The sequence below is a fragment of the Salmo salar genome, chromosome ssa25 (assembly GCF_905237065.1).
Source record: "Salmo salar chromosome ssa25, Ssal_v3.1, whole genome shotgun sequence".
Taxonomy (NCBI): Eukaryota; Metazoa; Chordata; class Actinopteri; order Salmoniformes; family Salmonidae; genus Salmo; species Salmo salar.
This window is the reverse complement of record NC_059466.1, coordinates 22,915,390-22,935,869: the sequence shown is the minus strand read 5'-3', so window position 1 is coordinate 22,935,869 and position 20,480 is coordinate 22,915,390. Positions and strand designations below refer to the sequence as shown.

The window sequence follows — 20,480 nt, the reverse complement described above, 5'->3', positions numbered from 1 at the left end:
GCCAAACATTTGGACATACCTACTCATTCAAGGGATTTTCTTTATTTTTACTATTTTCTATGAAATAACACATACGGAATCATGTAGTAACCAAAAAAGTGTTAAACAAATCAAAATACATTTTAATTTTTAGATTCTTCAAAGTATCCACCCTTTGCCATTTGATGACAGCTTTGCACACTCTTGGCATTGTCTCAACCAGCTTCACCTGGAATGCTTTTTCAACAGTCTTGAAGGAGTTCCCAAATATGCTGAGCACTTGTTGGCTGCTTTTCCTTCACTCTGTGGTCCAACTCATCCCAAACTCATCCCAAACCATCTCATTTGGGTTGAGGTCAGGTGATTGTGGAGGCCAGGTCATCTGATGCAGCACTCCATCACTATCCTTGGTCAAATAGCCCTTACACAGCCTGGAGGTGTGTTGGGTCATTGTCCTATTGAGAAACAAAGGATAGTCCCACTAAGCGCAAACCAGATGGGATGGCGTATCACTGCAGAATGATGTGGTAGCCATCCTGGTTAAGTGTGCATTGAATTCTAAATAAATCACTGACAGTGTCACCAGCAAAGCACCAACACACCTCTTCCTCCATGCTTCACGGTGGGAACCACACATGCGGAGATCATTCGTTCACCTACTCTGCGTCTTACAAAGACACAGCGGTTGGAACCAAAAATCTCAAATTTGGACTCATCAGACCAAAGGACAGATTTCCACCAGTCTAATGTCCATTGCTCATGTTATTTGGCCCAAGCAAGTCTCTTCTTATTATTGGTGTCCTTTAGTAGTGGTTTCTTTGCAGCAATTCGACCATGAAGGCCTGATTCACAGTCTCCTCTGAACAGTTGATGTTGAGATGTGTCTGTTACTTGAACTCTGTAAAGCATTTATTTGGGCTGGTAACTCTAATGAACATGTCCTCTGCAGCAGAGGTAACTCTGGGGTTTCCTTTCCTGTGGTGGTACTCATAGCCACAGATTCATCATAGCTCTTGATGGTTTTTGCGACTGCACTTGAAGAAACCTTCAAAGTTTTTGAAATTTTCCGGATTGACTGACCTTCATGTCTTAAAGTAATGATGGACTGTTGTTTCTCTTTGCTTATTTGAGGTGTTCTTGCCATAATATGGACTTGGTATTTTACCAAATAGGTCTATCTTCTGTATACCACCACTACCTTGTCACAACACAACTGATTGGATGAAACACATTAAGGAAAGAAATTCCACAAATGTACTTTTAACAAGGCACACCTGTTAATTGAATGCATCCGAGGTGACTACATAATGAAGCTGATTGAGAGAATGCCAAGAGTGTGCAAAGCTCACTGTCATCAAGGCAAAGGAAGCCTACTTTGAAGAATCTCAACTATAAAGTATATTTTGATTTGTTTAACACTTTTTTGGTTACTACATGATTCCATATGTGTTATTTCATAGTTTTGATGTCTTCACCATTATTCTACTATGTAGAAAATAGTTCAAGTAAAGGAAAACCCTTGAATGAGTAGGTGTGTCCAAACCTTTGACTGGTACTATAAATATATATTTTTTACATTATGGCATTAATTCGTGTCACATATCAATTTGCAAACAATGTAAAAATGTATCCTTGAGTTAATAAAGCCGCATACAAACATGGTCTCTTTCTTGAGGAAGGAAGCTCCAAAATGCAGGTCTTTCAGTCTAGCTCAGTACTTTCTGTGATGAAGGGGCAGCCAGCGATAGAACAGAGCGTAGGAGTTGGAAATCTTCTCTAGTTGTGCCGTGATTGGCTCAGTGTTCTGCCATTCATGGGGACACTATGTTACCGCAGAATCTACAAGCTAGGCAGTTCAAGCCCCCTTGGCTGCTGCTATAGATTTACAGTAAAAGTGCCCATCCAAGAAGGCTCAAGGTCATTGGCCACAGATAAAATGATGTCAAATCACGTTTTATCTACCGTAGCTCTTGTCAACATCATACTTTCAATATCTTAGCTAGCAAGCTAGCTAGCTAGACAAGCAGTCATCATCATGAATCACATCGATAATCTACTGGCAAATCGCAAATTCAAAAATGAGTGGTTTGGAAGGAATCAGTAGCTAACTGCGAGCATTGCAAAGCAATCTCTATTTTGCTTCCCTTGCCTGCTATTTGGTGGAGAGGGTGTGTGGTCCAAGTCTGGGTTTAAGGATTTAAAGCATCTGAATACATTGGCCATGCTGTCAATCCAGCATGATTTCATCCAGAGAATGCCAGACTTTGATGAAAAAGTTTGATGACAAAATAGTGCACATACAACAGATCTACCACTTCTTAGACTTGCTTTTAATAAGGAATGACAGATCTATAAATGACATTTCTATGTGATTTTGTTCGGATCGCCCAAAAAGTTACATATTGCAACTTTAAAAAGGCACATCTGGCTCTATAAAACCTCTACCGCTCTTGGGCCCTATCAAACCAGTGAAACGCCAGGAGCTTAGTCATCATTTACCCATGCTGCTCCCTAAAGGCTGGAGTGCACCTGCTCCTCCTGCTCTACCAAAATCATGATACTTGGCTTTAGTCCTACATGTGATTCTAAGCCTTAGCACCACTCAGGGCCGCTCTAGGCATAAGCAACATAAGCGGACGCTTAGGGCCTCAGGCCGCTTGGTTCTGCATCAGCAATTTTTCTCTTGACATGTCAGTAACTGACATTCACTCAATTATTCATGTCAGATAAACTATTTTAGATTGGTAAGTGACCGAATACCAACCTGGCACGCAGGGCGCATATCCAGGGGCCCTGACCTCCAGGGGGCGCCATTGATTTTTTTTGTCTCTCACTTAGATATCATAAACATGGCATAAGTCATGGCAAAATGTAAAGAATTGGAGGAAATTAACTTTAAAACTGATCTCCACCCCATGGAAAAATGGGTAGAATTGTAGAAAATTTGCTGTAAAACTGCTATTTTTTTCTCTCTGCCCAATGACAAAATTTGTAGAACTGCAGGAGAGGGGGGTGACCACTAAAATGTTTTGCCCCTGAGGAGTGGTGTAGTGCTATTTGTTTAGGTGTAGAGCACCCCCACCCCAATTTTTTTTTTTTTATGTCATAATTTCTCTATCAAAGTTTGTACCGACTGACGTAGCCTATTGAATATCAATATATACTGAACAAAAATATGAACGCAACATGCAACAATTTTTATGAGTTACAGTTCATATAAGGAAATTAAATACAATTGTATTGGTCACATACACATATTTAGCAGATGTTATTGCGGGTATAGCGAAATGCTTGTGTTCCTAGCTCCAACATTGCAGTAGTCACAACAATACACATAAATCTAAAAGTAAAATAATGGAATAAAGAAATATATAAATATTAGGATGAGCAATGTCAGAGTGGCATTGACTAAAATACAGTAGAATAGAATACAGTATATACATATGAAATGAGTAAAGCAGTATGTAAACATTATTAAAGTGACCAGTGATTCCATGTCTATGTATATAGGGCAGCAGCTTCTAACCGGCTAGTGATGGCCGGCTAGTGATGGCTATTTAAAAGTCTGATGGCCTTGAGATAGAAGCTGTTTTTCAGTCTCTCGATCCCAGCTTTGATGCACCTGTACTGACCTCGTCTTCTGAATGATATCGGGGTCAACAGGCCGTGGCTCAGGTGATTGATGTCCTCATGTGACATCGGATAATGTAGGTATCATCGAGGGCAGGCAGTGTGCCCCCGTTAATGCATTCGGCAGACCACACCACCCTCTGGAGAGCCCTGCGGTTGCGGCCTGGGGGAGTTGCCATACCAGGTTGTGATACAGCCAGACAGGATACTCTCAATTGTGCATCTGTGAAAGTTTTTGAGGGTCTTAGGGGCCAAGCCAAATTTCTTCAGCCTCCTGAGGTTATTTTCCTGGCACCACTCCGCCAGGGCCCTCAGCTCCTCCCTGTAGGCTGTCTCGTCATTGTTGGTAATCAGGCGTGTGTGGCCACACAGTCATGGGTGAACAGGGAGTACAGGAGGGTCTGAGTACACACCCTTGATGGGCATTTGTGTTGAGGATCAGTGAAGTGGAAGTGTTGTTTCCTACCTTCACCACCTGGGGGTGGCGCATCAGGAAGCCCAGGACCCAATTGCACACGGCGGGGTTCAGACCCAGGGCTCCGAGCTTGATGATGAGCTTGGAGGGTACTATGGTGTTGAAGGCTGAGCTATAATCAATGAACAGCATTCTTACATAGGTATTCCTCTTGTCCAGGTGGGATAGCGCAATGTGCAGTGCAATGGCGATTGCATGGTCTGTGGATCTATTGGGGCGGTAAGCAAATTGAAGTGGATCTAGTGTGTCAGGTAAGGTTAAGGTGATATTATCCTTAACTAGCCTCTTAAAGCACTTCATGATGACAGAAATAAATGCTACGGGGCGATAGTCATTAAGTTCAGTTACCTTTTCTTTCTTGAGTACAGGAACAATGGTGGACATCTTAAAGCAAGTGGGGACAGCAGACTGGGTTGGGAGAGATTGAATATGTCTGTAAACACTCCAGCCAGCTGGTCTGCGCATGCTCTGAGGACGCGGCTAGGGATGCCGTCTGGGCCGGCAGCCTTGTGAGGGTTAACACACTTAAATGTTTTACTCACGTCGGCCACGGAGAACGAGCGTTCACAGTCCTTGGGAGCGAGCCACATCGAAGACACTGTGTTATCCTCAAAGTGAACAAAGAAGGTGTTTAGCTTGTCTGGGAGCAAGACGCCGGTGTCCGCGACTTGGCTGGTTTTCCCTTTGTAATCCGTGATTGTCTGTTGACCCTGCCACATACGTCTCATGTCTGAGCCGTTGAATTGCGACTCCACTTGTTACCTGTTTGATTAGGCCCTAATCTATGGATTTCACATGAATTGGCAGGGGAGCAGCCATGGGTGGGCCTGGGATGGCACTTGGGGGTCAGGACCACCCACTGGGGAGCCGGGCACAGCCAGTCAGAATGAGTTTAAGACAGAAACACTCATCAGTTTCATCAGCTGTACGAGTGGCTGGTCTTAGACGAAGAAGGTGAAGAAGCTGGATGTGGAGGTCCTGGGCTGGTGTGGTTACATGTGGCCTGCGGTTGTGAGGCCGGTTGGACGTACTGCCAAATTCTCTAAAACGACATTGGAGGTGGCTTATGGTAGAGAAAGGAACATTCATTTATCTGGCAACAGCTCTGGTTACATTCCTGCAGTCAGCATGCCAATTGCACTCTCCCTCAAAACTTGAAACATCTGTGGCATTGTGTTGTGTGACAAAACTGCACATTTTAGAGTGGCCTTTTATTGTCCCCAGCACAAGGTGTACCTCTGTAATGATCATGCTGTTTAATCAGCTTCTTTATATGCCACACCTGTCAGGTGGATGGATTATCTTGGCAAAATAGAAATGCTCATAACAGGGATGTAAATTCATTTGTGTACAAAATTTGAGAGAAATAAGCGTTTTGTGCAGATGGTACATTTCTGGGAGCTTTTATTTCATCTCATGAAAAATGGGACTAACACATTACATGCTGCGTTTATATTTTCATTCAGTAGAATATGCATAAAATGCATCCTTCAATTGCAACGGCTGCCTATGTCCACACATATTGTCGCAAGAAAATGTTTTATTTGTAATACCCTCAACCCCAAGTTAGGCATACCGAATTTCAAAATAGGCCATCATCACTCAATCGTGAATGAGCCCCCAAAAAGCTAGAGCCGGTGTTGTGCCGAAAACTCCCTCCTCTATGTTTAATATAACACACATACATTATTAATTTCGGTTGCCTATCCTGACGTGAAGTTTGTTCTATAGAAAGTATTTGACTCTGATGTGTGACACAGAAAGTATTTGACTCCAGCCACAAAATGAAGGAAATTAGAGGGGGGGGGGTTCTGGCAGGGGGGAGATTTTCGGCACAACACCGGCCCTGGTACCATTGATGACAGACTGCAGCCTGCTCTAAAGCAGAACTCCCCAGGTGAGATTACAGCTCAGTGTTTCCATCCCTGACACCTTTTATTCAGGTAATGCGGTTAAGTTATTTACAGGCACGCAGGCGGCATAAGTTGCTTTGATTATGACCTTTCCTGCAGCTCTTACTTCTCCCTCACCTAGATAGGGTGTGCGAGATAGATAGGTCGTAGACACAACACGGAGACCACACAGACCGATTAAAGTAGCCTATAAAATGATTCTACAGCTCCCCAGTCAAATTATACTCATCTGATAAAAATATTCAAGACAGAGCTACTGGTTAGCAGCCCAATATATACTCTCATCTTGGCATGGACAAAGGCAAACTGTTCCTGTTGTCACCTTTTTCGGAATGAGCACTAATGAGTGGAAAGGTGAGGCTACTCTACTGTACAGAGCATGCATAACGGCTGTATAATTGTTGCCCTCCCAACAATAGAATAATAATATAATGCAATCATCCCAAATAGGTGACACATTCAGTCACAAAACAATATAATATAAAGCCTATCGTTTACTTCGACATTTGCTACAATCACAGCTCGCTTTGTTCCGTATCCCTCAACAGAAAACCGCTACTGTAATCAGCATGGGACATTATCTTTCAAAATTGCTACAGTCGAAGAAGTATGTTTATTTGATAGGCCTACTTACATGTATAGTAGTAGGCTACTTTTCAAAGTAGCACTTCCTCAGAGAATCGCATCACGAGCAGATTTCCATTCCAAATGATCCGAATCCCGGACCAACAGTGTCACGTGCAGCAAAACTCGCTTGTCTGCGCTTTGGCTTTCATCGATTTGCTGACGTTTTAACGCTCTATTTTTTTCTTCTTCAAATTCACGAGATATAATAGGTATATTTGTATCTTTGTTGCGCGAGCATTTGGGGGAACACTCGTGTCCCCAATATATAACGCTGTAATACAGCACGCTTTACAAACGAAGTCTCCTTGGAAACAGGACGGAGGGGAGGGGGGGATTTTGCATAGGCTACACAAAAATCCAACACATTTAAGATCATGTCCAGTGGCAATTAAAAATGTGTTATACTGTATATCACACTGTTACATTGTGTTGTTGCTTTGTTTAATTTATCACACTGACACTATTGTCACCATGCCTATAAGCAGGTTATGCTCCATTCAGCTCTTAATAGTAGATGAAACCTGGTCATGAATGGACATATCTTAGTTGTAAAGTCAGCCACTCAGCCTGTAATATCCTGTTACACAGCCTGACACTGGATCCTATGGTGAAAAAAGGGGCAGGGGTATTCTCTCTCTTCCTGCCTGGCTATTAACTTACTGCACATGGAGGATCCTCCTTTGTGGACCACCAATATCATTAGGGAAAGTTCAACATTGCTGCTAGGATAGTTCAAGGGCAATACCTGGCAACTGATATCACCATAGGATTGCCTTTGTTTCCTTCCATTCATGTTGACAGAACCCCGACTGCTTTCCTTTCACATGGATGGGGCTTTCGTCATGGATACCATACACTACTATGGTAAAGATGCAGTAGGCCTATGCCAAGTTTTTGGTTGGGTCTACAAAAAGTACTGCACTGTACACATTTCCACCATAAATTAGCAAAGAATCTCTTTCCCTCCCCTTTCATTTATGTTTCAGTGTTCTCCACTCTACCCTATCATTATATCTCTATAGGCCTTTTACCCTTCTACCTCACCTCATCCTTTCTCTTTCATTATATTGCCAATTGTCTCTCATTCCCTCCCTCCCTCCCTCTGTCTCTCTACCTCCCTGTCTCTCTCTCTCTCCCTCCCTCCCTCCCTCCCTCCCTCCCTCCCTCCCTCCCTCCCTCCCTCCCTCCCTCCCTCCCGCTCTACCTGGTTGTCATTTACAGTGACACACCACACTTGACGTCATTCTCCAACAACAGGGTCCAGATGAAGCTGATGGGATTGGCACTTCAACCTTTTCAGCTCTTTGAGGTGATTCGGGCATATACAGTTACAGTGACCAATGTTGTCATATGAATGTGGTCTTGACTAGCATAATCTTCACATTCTCTTTCTCTACAATTGATCCTCTAGCTAGCCTACTGTTTAAATGGGGTACATAGGCTATGGCTTGTGCAGACAGCAAAAGTACAGACACAGCAGGCATTAAAGGATTAGGATTCATTAGCAGTTTAGGAAAGGAAAAGAGCTTATTATTACCACAAGGCTTTGGGGTTAGAGCCCGGCCCCGTAGGCTCAGCTATTCCATCGTCATAGTAGCAAATGACTGTAACTAATTAATTACTTAGACCACCTGTTCAAAGTATTGGCCTACTAGGCTACTGTATATCTCTCTCTCATTGTCATAAGAATCACAATTATTTTTAACAATGCTGTTCTGTATTATGAAATACTGGGCTATATGCTGTATGTTGTCTTTAATAACATTAAAAGCTCTAGGAGTTGAAAATGGTTAAAAGCCCAGTGCAGTCAAAAACATTATTGTTTTCTGTGTTTTATTTCATATTACAACAGCTGATGAAACTAACACTGTAAAAGTAGGAAAAACATTGTGCAGTGTTAGTTGCTGGTTGAAAATACAATCTACACAGTACCTTCTAATCAGAAAGTTTGAATAGTTTTGGCTTTCCATGGCATCACCATGCGGTAAATTGGTTAACAGACTAATAACAAAGAGAGTTCCAAACCTCTCTGCCAATAACATCTAGTTTTCAGTTAGAGTTTTTTGCTAAACAGCTATTTTGCCCATTTTAATGGAAATCTATTACATTGACGTAGCCTACTTAATTGTTACCTAGAAATTATTTGATATTGATATAAAAACGTCTGAATTGGGCCTTTAAGTGTTTGGCTGTGTTTGTTTGTCTACTTATTATAGGCCCATCGCTACTTTGGAGCAGGCCATCGACGACTCCTCTCCATCACACTCTGTTCTGTGTGATGTTGTCATACACACAACATGACCAAAAGTATGTTGGACACCTGCTCGTTTAACATCTCATTCCAAAATCATGGGCATTAATATGGAGTTGGTCCCCCCTTTGCTGCTATAACAGCCTCTGCAAAAGCTTTCCAATAGATGTTGGAACATTGCTGCGGGGACTTGCTTCCTTTCAGCCACAAGAGCATTAGTAAGGTTGGGCACTGATGTTAGGCAATTAGGCCTGGCTCTCAGTCAGCGTTCCAATTCATTCCAAAGGGGTTCGATGGGGTTGAGGTGAGGGCTCTGTGCAGACCAGTCAAGTTCTTCCACACTTATCTCAACAAAGCATTTCTGTATGGACCTCGCTTTGTGCACAGGGACATTCTCATGCTGAAACAGGAAAGGGACTTCCCCTAACTGTTGCCACAAAATTGGAAACACAAAATTGTCTAGAATGTCATTGTATCCTGCAGTGTTAAGATTTCCCATCACTGGAACTAAAGGGGCCTAGCCCGAACCATGAGAAAAAGTTCCAGACCATTATTCCTCCTCCACCAAACTTTACAGTTGGCACTTGGGGCAGGTAGCGTTCTCCAGGCATCCGCCAAACCCAGTTTAGTCTGTCGGACTGCCAGATGGTGAAGCCTGATTCATCACTCCAGAGAACGCGTTTCCACTGCTCCAGAGTCCAATGGCGGCGTGCTTTACACCAGTCCAGCTGACGCTTGGCATTGTGCATGGTGATCTTAGGCTTGTGTGCAGCTGCGCGGCTAAGGAAACCCATTTGATGAAGCTTCCTATGAACAGTTATTGTGCTGACCTTGCTGCCAAAGGCAGTTTGGAACTCTATATTGAGTGTTGCAACCGAGGACAGATGATTTTTACGCTCTACACGCTTCAGCACTCAGTCAGTTCTGTTCTGTGAGCTTGTGTGGCCTACCACTTCGCAGGTGTTGCTCCTAGACATTTCCACTTCACAATAACAGCACTTTCAGTTGATGGGGCAGCTCTAGCAGGGCAGAAATTTTACGAAATTGATTTGTTGGAAAGGCGGCATCCTATGACAGTGCCATGTTGAATATATAGTATATATATTTTGTATATATAGTGTATAAGCTCCATAAATATAAAACACTTGTAAGGTTATAACAGAGAGTTTCAAAACGCAGAAGCGCAACATCGCCAGACTCCCGGGAATGTTTACGAAACAGACCAGGCCGGTGTTAAGGGTTTTGATGAGTCAATGAGAGAAGTGAAACATTCTTCATTAGTTGTGAATTTTCGCAAAATCTAAACGCACAACTTAGATTTCACACGTCTTAAGTAGTTGAACATGTTATTACTCCAACGTCGTGAAAGTGACAAAATGAAACATTTAATTTTCGTAAAAATCTACTTTATATCGAAGGAGTGTCTTTGATTTGACGGCCTGCACATGTGCGTTTAGGCGCGAGACGACCTTTAGATCTTTTTATTATTATGAATAAAACAAACACAAAAACAGAAATATACAAAAAAGAGTACATAAACCTAACAGGCAGGGGTATTACATATCAAGATACATTTTCAATTTGTATAAACGTTTTATGGTGCGTATTGCTTTTATGTTTTTACATTTACTGATAGAATTGAAATATTATTTTGAAATTATCTTCAATAATGTGAAGAGGGGTTTGTTCGCTGCCCACTTCATTTTATGGATAAAGAATCTTCCATGAAAAATAAACAAATTAACAATGAAAGTTAAATCAGCGTCCATATAATGTGGATCAAAATAAAACAAAATATCAGTCTCTCAAATTAACATTAATAGTAGTTTATTTTAAAATAAAATCTTCTAACTCTAAGAACGACCTGATGACGTGTTTCTGCGCATGAGCTTAGCTAGCCAACGTCGCCATGACATCGCCAGAAGTGTGATCGGGGATTTCTATTGGAGAAGCAGTTTTAGCCCATCTTCATACTGTACTGTACTGTACTGTACTGTTTTAAGCAAACCATGTCATGTGACATTAGCACGGAAGCTACTTCCGCCTGAAATTATCCAATTGTTGATTGACAAGTCTTTGAACGAATCAAAAAACGCAAATAGACTAGTCTGACCAATCACAACGAAGAAAGGGCAGAATTTAGCTCTTGAAGTCCAGAATTCGGTCATAGATGGTATCGAATGGAGGTGGAAAGTTTCATGTTTGTTAACATATGGTTGAAACCTTTATTAGAATATGAATGGAATAACATACTCAAACTTTGATAATCAAGAACATGTTTTGAAATTAGGCGAAACATTTGAGAAACAACCCAAAGGCGCTTACCACACGGTGAGATGTAAGTGGCATTTTGATCATACTTGCTAGCTAGCTTGCTATGATAATATTAGCTAGCTAGTTAACGTTAAGCCCCAAAACATACGATTCAAATTAAATAGCTTGCTACTTCGTCTAAATCGATGTCAATTTATTAAAAGTGATCTAGTGATCCATTTAGAGTCCTTAGTTTAAGCCGTACTATTACATGTTTGTACTTTTATTTGCGCTTTTGGCTAGCCGCACTTGCTTCTGGCATCCATTGATCCGTTTGAATAGCTACAACAATAGTGGTGGCCTTGTGGCTCCATCTGTTGATGAACAGTGGTAACTTCAACTTCGTTATACCAGAATGGACCAAACCAATGATGTTTTTGTGCGTAGCCTTAAGTCTGCCCATATGCTTTGCTGTGTAATTCAGTAGTTTGGAGCTTAGACTGTTCTTTTGTCTCTTTGATCCAGATGACTTTAAACCAGCCTCCATTGACACCGCCTGTGTGGGGGAGCTGGAGGTGGGAAAGGGAGAACAAGTTACTATCACACTGCCCAATCTGGAGGTAAGAATTAAGCACATAAATTATCCCCCCCTTTAATCTCGATATCCAGTGATCAACTGATTACCTTGATTTTCCCCTTTTACCTAGGGATCCACTGCCCCTATAACAGTCTTCAAAGGATCCAAGAGGCCTTATATGAAGGAATGTATTCTCATCGTAAACCACGATACCGGAGAGTACCGTCTGGAGAAACTCAACAGCAACATTGCTGTCAAGAAGACCAGGTGGGTGGACAGACTACGGTCAACTTGTTAATTTGGGCAAACTGTAGCAAAACATTTTTGCAATGGAAAAACAATAAGCATTTCTTATTGGACACTAACTCCCCATTTTGAACTGCTTCCTATCTAGATTATCTTGTCATTCTGATTTGCATTACATATTTAGTTGTTAACTATAATCGTGTGTGTGTGTGTGTGTTGTCAGGGCTGAAGGCAGCAGTAAGATCCAGTCTCGTATAGAGCAGCAGACCAGTCGTCTGAGCCAGCAGATGAAGACTAGTGGTAATGGCAGCAGCAGCAAGACCCCAGCAGGCTCCAAGAGCTCTCCTCCCAAAGAGAATATGTCCCCTGCCTCCCCCATGGATGACATTGAGAGAGGTATGTAGACCAACAGTAGAGCATCATGTGTAAAAGCTATCCTTTTCTCAAACCATCTACACTGAACAAAAATATAAGCCCATGTACACATGTAAAGTGGTCCCATGTTCAATGAGCTGAAATAAAAGATCCCAGTAATTTTTCATTTCCACAAAAATCATATTACTCTCAAATGTTGTGCACAAATGTGTTTACATACCTGTTAGTGAGAATTTCTCCTTTGCCAACATAATCCATCCACCTGACAGGTGTGGCATAGCAAGAAACTGATTAAACAGCACGATAATTACACAGGTGCACCTTGTGCTGGGGGCATTAAAAAAAAGTTCTGTGACCAACAGATGCATATCTGTATTCCCAGTCGTGTGAAATCCATAGATTAGGGCATCATTTATTTATTTCAATTGACAGATTTCCTGATATGACCTGTAACTCAGTAAAATCTTTGAAATTGTTGCATGTTGGGTTTTACATTTTTGTTCTGTATAGATTCTAGTCCATGGTCATAAAAATGGAGCAATTGCTATGTTTGTAAATCCTCTTGTGTTGTGATTCAAGGTCAGAGGTGACATCATTGTTTTCTCTCTGTGTGTGTGTGCATGCGTGCGTGCTACAGAGCTAATGGCAGAGGCGCGGGTCATGGACCAGATGAGTAGTGGGGACTCGTCCTCAGACTCCCACAGCTCCTCATCCTCCAGTAGTGGGGACAGTTCCAGCGGTAGTGACTCTGAGGACGAGTCCCGGCACCCCCCTCCCCCTAGACCCCCTGGGGGTCCCCCTACAGGGCCACCACCCCACCAGGGCATGCCTGTCCTCACCACTGTCACCACCACCACCTCCCCACCATCACCAACTCGCAGTGGAGGACACCTATTGAGCACACTAAGTAAGTTCATCCCCATCTCTTCTGTTCTCTCTCTCTCACTTACTCTGTGTCAGTCTATCTCCTCTCCTGTAAAACTCTAATAGTTGTTGTGTCAAAATTTCAGTTTGACACAACAAGAATCATTTGACCATCTAAACCGCTCTGAAATATAATTTAAATAACCAAAAATATTGTATTTTCAGCTGTTTGAAGCTGGTGTACCAAACAGAAAGTAAAATAAACTTAACAGGAAGCATAGCATCTTAGACTTGCTTTCAATGAGAGTTTGGTTGGTTGCCTAAAAAGTTACACATCGCAGCTTTAAATACTTGTATAGAACCATTTTATATTTGCATTGCCATATCAGAATTTATTTTTGCATTGCTGTGGATGTAGGCTAGGGTTGGGCGATGTCTGGAATGACACATCGTCTCATTGACCTGTCCAAACATTGTTGATATACGATTGTATTGTCTATTTATTTATTTTTCCCAGGGCTGGGGGAGCGTGTCGTTGTGTTGCCTAGCAACGCAGTAAACAATCTGTAATGAAGCCTCTGTCATGCACAAATCACCAAAATCATCTTACAAATATTGTATTTTCTTGTGTGCAGATACATTTGATAAATATAAACCAATCATATGGTGGTATGTGGTACTGATAACTTTGAATGGTGATTTGGAACTAAACATTCAGAAGTCACAGATTGCCCACAAGTGGACTTCAACAAATTAAGTGTCACATGATTTCAGTTTATGTACACCTGTTCTGAAAGGCCCCAGGGTCTGCAACACCACTAAGCAAAGGGCACCACCAAGCGAGTGGCACCATGAAGACCAAGGACACCTCCAACAGGTCAGGGACAAAGTTGTGGAGAAGTATAGATCAGGGTTGGGTCATAAAAAAGATCTGAAACTTTGAACATCCCACGGAGCACCATTTAATCCATTATAAAAAATGGAAAGAATATGGCACCACAACAAACCTGTCAAGAGCAGGCCACCCACCAAAACTCACAGACCATGCAAGGAGGGCATTAATCAGAGAAGCAACAAAGAGACCAAAGATAACCCTGAAGGAGCTGCAAAGCTCCACAGCGGAGATTGGAGTATCTGTCCAAAGGACTACTTTAAGCCGTACACTCCACAGAGCTGGGCTATACGTAAGAGTTGCCAGAAAAAAGCCATTGCTTAAAGAAAAAAATAAGCGAACACGTTTGGTGTTCGCCAAACATATGGATAACGGTACTCTGGTCAGATGAGACTAAAAATTAGCTTTTTGGCCATCAAAGAAAACACTATGTCTGGCGCAAACCCAACACCTCTCATCACCCTGAGAACACCCTCCCCACAGTGAAGCGTGGTGGTGGCAGCATCATGCTGTGGGGATGTTTTTCATTGGCAGGGACTTGGAAACTTGTCAGAATTGAAGGAATGATGGATGGCGCTAAATACAGGGAAATTCTTGAGGGAAACCTGTTTGTCTTCCAGAGATTTGAGACGGGGACAGAGGTTCACCTTCCTGCAGGACAATGACCCTAAGCATACTGCTAAAGGAGAAAGGAGAAACATTTAAATGTCTTGGAATGGCCTAGTCAAAGCCCAGACCTCAATCCAATTGAGAATCTGTGGTACGACTTAAAGATTGCTGTACACCAGCAGAACCCATCCAACTTGAAGGAGCTGGAGCAGTTTTGCCTTGAAGAATGGGCAAAAATCCCAGTGGCTAGATGTGCCAAGCTTATAGAGACATACCCAAGAGACTTGCAGCTGTAATTGCTGCAAAAGGTGGCTCTACAAAGTATTGACTTTGGAGGGGTGAATAGTTATGCATGCTTGTTCAGTTTTTTTTGTATTTATGTTTCACAAGAAAAAATATTTAGCATCTTCAAAGTGGTAGGCATGTTGTGTAAATCAAATGATACAAACCCCCCAAAAATCAATTTTAATTCCAGGTTGTAAGGCAACAAAATAGGAAAAATGCCAAGGGGGGTGAATACTTTCGCAAGCCACAAAGATGTAATCAGAGGAGATAATGACCCTGTGGCTTGGTGGAGAGGGAATGAGGGTCGCTTTCCGCTCTTGACCAACTTCGCCTGCAAAAAGCGTTCTCTGAATGTGTTTTCAGTAGGCCAACAGCAGGCAATATTGTTACCATGCTCCGCAGTCTATTAAAGCTAGAAAAGGTGAACATGCTTGTGTTCCTTGCCAGAACTTTGTCAGCTAATATATAATGACAAGAAAAATAGTCAGAATGGTTCTTCATTGCACTTTTAATTTTTTTAATTTTCAAAGCCTGTATTCACACATGCGTCTTATTCGAAATAAATGTAGCCTTGGCCAAAATGTTGTGTGCCTTAAAATACTTAGTTGCAGTGTAATTTTCGGGGGTAATTTAATACTTATTTATTTAGTAATGTGTAGCCTATCCAAAGGTGTGTTAGTCTTTTTATAGGGGACACATTTTTGTTTTGTTCCTGCTTATCGAAAGTGCTGCTTTTGGAGCTTATGTAATGCCAGTTGCGCAATTCAAGGATGTGAATAAACACTTCCACAATAACAGAAATATTAATTTTGAAGTTTAACTTGTACATGTAATGTTTACTTCATTGACAGAAGCCTAGTGTAGGCCTATAATATTGGCTGTTTGGATTGCAAGGTTTTTCCGGCTGTTTCCTGAAGCTTTGGTCAGGTGGAGGCCAGAAAATTAAGGTTTCGTTAAACTTCCCATTTGATTATTCTATCTGGCAATTGTTTGTTCTCTCTCTCATTATTACCATATCATGTTTTTATGTAAGCTATTCACAAACAACAACAACTTTCTGAGATCGAACTCTGTTACTGGCCTCCTAGATTCATTTGAAAGTTGATTATGACATTTTGCGCAGCTTTTGGCGCGCTGCGCTCCGTCTACAATATACATTGTAGACCTACTCTTGCATTATGTGAATAGTAGGCTAAGTCTACCTACCTACCACATATTTATTGAAAAAGGCTATGGCAAATTGGAATAGGTAGGTAATTTGGCATGTCTGTAAAAAAAAAAAATGTGTGTGTGTGTGTGTGTGTGTGTGTGTGTGTGTGTGTGTGTGTGTGTGTGTGTGTGTGTGTGTGTGTGTGTAGAAGATTGTAAAAATAAAGAAAAACCCTTGAATGAGTAGGTGTGTCCAAACTATTGACTGGTACTATATATATATTGTGCTTGAAAGAAATACATCCTGGAGTCTTTGCTAGAGATATAACATTGCAACAATCTGACAAAAACCCAGATTAGATAATGTATACAGTACATTTTATATTTACACTACCGGTCAAAAGATTTAGAACACCTACTCATTCAAGGGTTTTTCTTTATTTTTACAATCTTCTACATTGTAGAATAATAGTGAAGACTTAAACTATGAAATAACACATGGAATCATGTAGTAATCACAAAAGTGTTAAATAAAATATATTTAAGATTCTTCGAAGTAGCCACCTTTTGCCTTGATGACAACATTGCACACTCTTGGCATTCTCTCAACCAGTTTCATGCACCTGGAATGCATTTCAATTAACAGGTGTGCCTTGTTAAAAGTGAATTTGTTGAATTTCTTTCCTTCTTAATGCGTTTGAGACAATCAGTTGTGTTGTGACAAGGTAGGACTGGTATACAGAAGAGAGCCCTATTTGGTAAAATACCAAGTCCATGTTATGGCAAGAACAGCTGAAATAAGCAAAGAGAAATGACAGTCCATTACTTTAAGACATGAAGGTCAGTCAATCCAGAAAATTTCAAGAACTTCGAAAGTTTCTTCAAGTGCAGTTGCAAAAACCATCAAGTGCCCTGATGAAACTGGCTCTCATGAGGACCTCCACAGGAAAGGAAGGCCTAGAGTTATCTCTGCTGCAGAGGATAAGTTCATTAGAGTTACAGCCTCAGAAATTGCAGCCCAAATAAATGCTTTACAGAGTTCAAGTAACAGACACATCTCAACATCAACTGTTCAGAGGAGACTGTGAATCAGGCCTTCATGATCGAATTGCTGCAAAGAAACCACTACTAAACGATACCAATAAGAAGAAAATACTTGCTTGGGCCAAAAATGCGAGCAATGGACATTAGACCGGTGGAAATCTGTCCTTTGGTCTGATGAGTCCAAATTTGAGATTTTTGGTTCCAACCGCTGTGTCTTTGTGAGACCCAGAGTAGGTGATTGGATGACCTCTGCCTGTGTGGTTCCCACTGTGAAGCATGGAGAAGGTGGTGTGGGGGTGCTTTTCTGGTGACACTGTTTGTGATTTATTTAGAATTCAAGGCACACTTAACCAGCATGGCTACCACAGCATTCTGCAGCGATACGCCATCCCATCTGGTTTGGGCTTAGTCCCACTATCATTTGTTTTTCAACAGGACAATGACGACCGAAAACTGTAAGGGCTATTTGACCAAGGAGAGTGATGGAGTGCTGCATAAGATGACCTGGCCTCCACAATCACCCGACCTCAACCTAAGTGAGATCGTTTGGGATAAGTTGGACTGCAGAGTGAAGGAAAAGCAGCCTGGTGTCAAGAAGGGCAGCAAAGAAGCCACTTCTCTCCAGAAAAAACATCAGGGACAGACTAATATTCTGCGAAACATACAGGGATTGGACAGCTGAGGACTGGGGTAAAGTCATTTTCTCTGATGAATCCCCTTTCCGATTGTTTGGGGCATCCGGAAAAAAGCTTGTCCGGAGAAGACAAGGTGAGCGCTACCATCAGTCCTGTGTCATGCCAACAGAAAAGCATCCTGAGACCATTCATGTGTGGGGTTGCTTCTCAGCCAAGGGAGTGGCTCACTCACAATTTTGCCTAAGAACACAGCCATGAATCAAGAATGGTACCAACACATCCTCCGAGATCAACTTCTCCCAACCATCCAGGAACAGTTTGGTGACGAACAATGCCTTTTCCGACATGATGGAGCACCTTGCCATAAGGCAAAAGTGATAGCTAAGTGGCTCGGGGAACAAAACATCGATATTTTGGGTCAATGGCCAGGAAACTCCCCAGACCTTAATTTCATTGAGAACTTGTGGTCAATCCTCAAGAGGCGGGTGGACAAACAAAAACCCACAAATTCTGACAAACTCCAAGCATTGATTATGCTAGAATGGGCTGCCATCAGTCAGGATGTGGCCCAGAAGTTAATTGACAGCATGCCAGGGCGGATTGCAGAGGTCTTGAAAAGGGTCAACACTGCAAATATTGACTCTTTGCATCAACTTCATGTAATTGTCAATAAACCCTTTGACACTTATGAAATGCTTGTAATTATACTTCAGTATTCCATAGTAACATCTGACAAAAATATCTAAAGACACTGAAGCAGCAAACTTTGTGGAAATTAATGTGTCATTCTCAAAACTTTCGGCCACGACTGTACTCTTGTCTGACACATCATGATGTCATCGCCATTGATGATGTCTGTCAAACATTGTTGATTTATACCGTAATACCGCCCAACCCTAATGTAGGCTATACTGTACGTGTAAGACCTATACAGAACCTAGTCAGGCTAGAAGCGTGTATTTCCAATTTTCTATATTGTGACATGGTATGGGGGTGTTGATGTTAAATGCACCACTTGAACTCAATGGATTTCTAACTTTCCCACTTCCACCTTTTTGCAGAGAATGACCTGCAATTAAGTGAGTCTGGCAGTGAAAGTGACGATGACTGACCAGTGAGTGATCACTATAATGCTGTGGGTGTGTTCAAGAGGTCAGTCTGTGGACAGCTGCACTGACCTCCAGATGGATGGGCGTCCTTTACGGTCACAACAGAAGTGGAATAAGAAGATGGAATATGGATGTGATCTTCTTAATGCCAAACAAGACTGCACCCCTACACCTCCGGAAGCAACACCGCTCAGCACCCCACCAGCATTTCAGTTTAATGTGTCTTAATAATTCTATCAATAGTCTGAGTTGTCTGTCTGTTAGTGCCTTGACAGACATGGGCCAATAGTTGTGATCAATTCTCTTATCTACACATTTGAACTGGATTATTTTCACTGTTCATTTTAGTATTTACTAGTTACTACTAGTTGGCCAAAGTGAATTGGGAACCATACTCCTGATTCGAACAGACAAGGTATTGCTGTTATCAAGGATAGCGTCAGTGTTTCATTAGTTGTAGTACTTAGCCTTTCTGCTGTGAAATAATTACTCTTAAAGTATAGGGAATAGGTTGAAGCAGACATATCATTTAGTCTATTAGGAATTATCTTCATGTTACTTTTTTTGTTTAATATATATGGCCTAGCAACATATCAAGGTGGGGGGTATTTGAGGAAACTAGTGCACTACTTGAAATGGATTGATTTAGCCTAGATTTTGCTCAGTGTTGCTACTTAATGTATTTGAAAGATTACTTGGCTTTGTAGCTTTAAACCTTCAACACTTGAATCTGACGTATGATTATTTAACATATTTACTCAAAGACCAACAGCTTAATATATTCTATGGGCGCAGAGCAATGGGAGTGTAGGTAAACTCCTAGAGCCTGATGCCAGTGAGTTTTCAGCACTGCCTTTAGAACTGCCTTTCCGTTTACTACGATCTCTTCTGTTGCTATTGTTACAGGGGCGAGTCTCAAAAGTGTTTCTTTGCTGATTTGATTCACTGACTCGTTCTAAAAAAAATGCATTGGAGGAGAAGGCTTGAGGGTATTAAGCTTGGATCTTCTCCATTACATTTTAAGAAAGAGGTGATTCATCAAGGAATTCATGAGACATGTGAGGAATCCAGGAAAGACTTCTGAGAAAGAGCCCAGGTCATATCTCATATCCTGCTACCGCACCATCTCTGTAAACAGGACATTTGTGTTTTATGTTAGAACATATGGTGTGTCGCAATAATCTCTCCTTTCTCCCGAAGTGTGCACTTGTTCACTTCCCTTCATGGATTCGAAAGGAAATCACTAGCATATGGAAACTCCTCCTAGCCCATGCCTCCACCAATCCAATGCCTTTATATTTGTGGGGAGTTGTGAATGAGTGCACACTTCAGGAGAAAGGAGAGATTATTGGATTATTAGTAACAACCATGACCTCTCATAACAAACTCGGGCAACTGGGAAAGAAGGGCAGAGAGTGAGGAAACAGCCTCTGACTGGATAAATAATGAGAAATTATAATAATAATAGTAATATGTTGGAAGAATTGTGGATTCAGTAGGTGGTCATGAATAAGTAACTATTTTTATTTTTTTTATTTTTCGATAAATAAAACGTTATTGTTTGTCA

At 41.6% G+C, this 20,480-nt stretch overlaps 2 protein-coding genes across 3 annotated transcripts in view; one reads left to right on the top strand and one right to left on the bottom strand.

Annotated features, from left to right (window-relative positions):
- The window catches only part of LOC106586423 (uncharacterized), a 77,256-nt gene extending 70,331 nt beyond the window's left edge, over nucleotides 1–6,925 (bottom strand). Inside the window, exon 1 of the mRNA XM_014173658.2 lies at nucleotides 6,632–6,925. The gene's annotated coding sequence lies outside the window, so the exon portion shown is untranslated. The remainder of the gene's footprint in view (nucleotides 1–6,631) is intronic.
- Nucleotides 6,926–11,001: 4,076 nt separating this feature from the next.
- LOC106586422 (ELL-associated factor 2) lies at nucleotides 11,002–20,480 on the top strand. 2 transcript variants are annotated; one of them, XM_014173657.2, is made up of 7 exons: nucleotides 11,002–11,213; nucleotides 11,654–11,748; nucleotides 11,836–11,972; nucleotides 12,175–12,347; nucleotides 12,964–12,994; nucleotides 13,080–13,233; nucleotides 18,866–20,480. In XM_014173657.2, exons 1-6 carry the CDS (start codon nucleotides 11,111–11,113, stop codon nucleotides 13,222–13,224), a joined length of 684 nt encoding a protein of 227 aa, XP_014029132.1. In that variant the 5' UTR covers nucleotides 11,002–11,110; the 3' UTR covers nucleotides 13,225–13,233; nucleotides 18,866–20,480. The 2 variants fall into 2 exon arrangements, with proteins under 2 accessions (XP_014029132.1, XP_014029131.1); XM_014173656.2 differs by having other exon boundaries at nucleotides 12,964–13,233.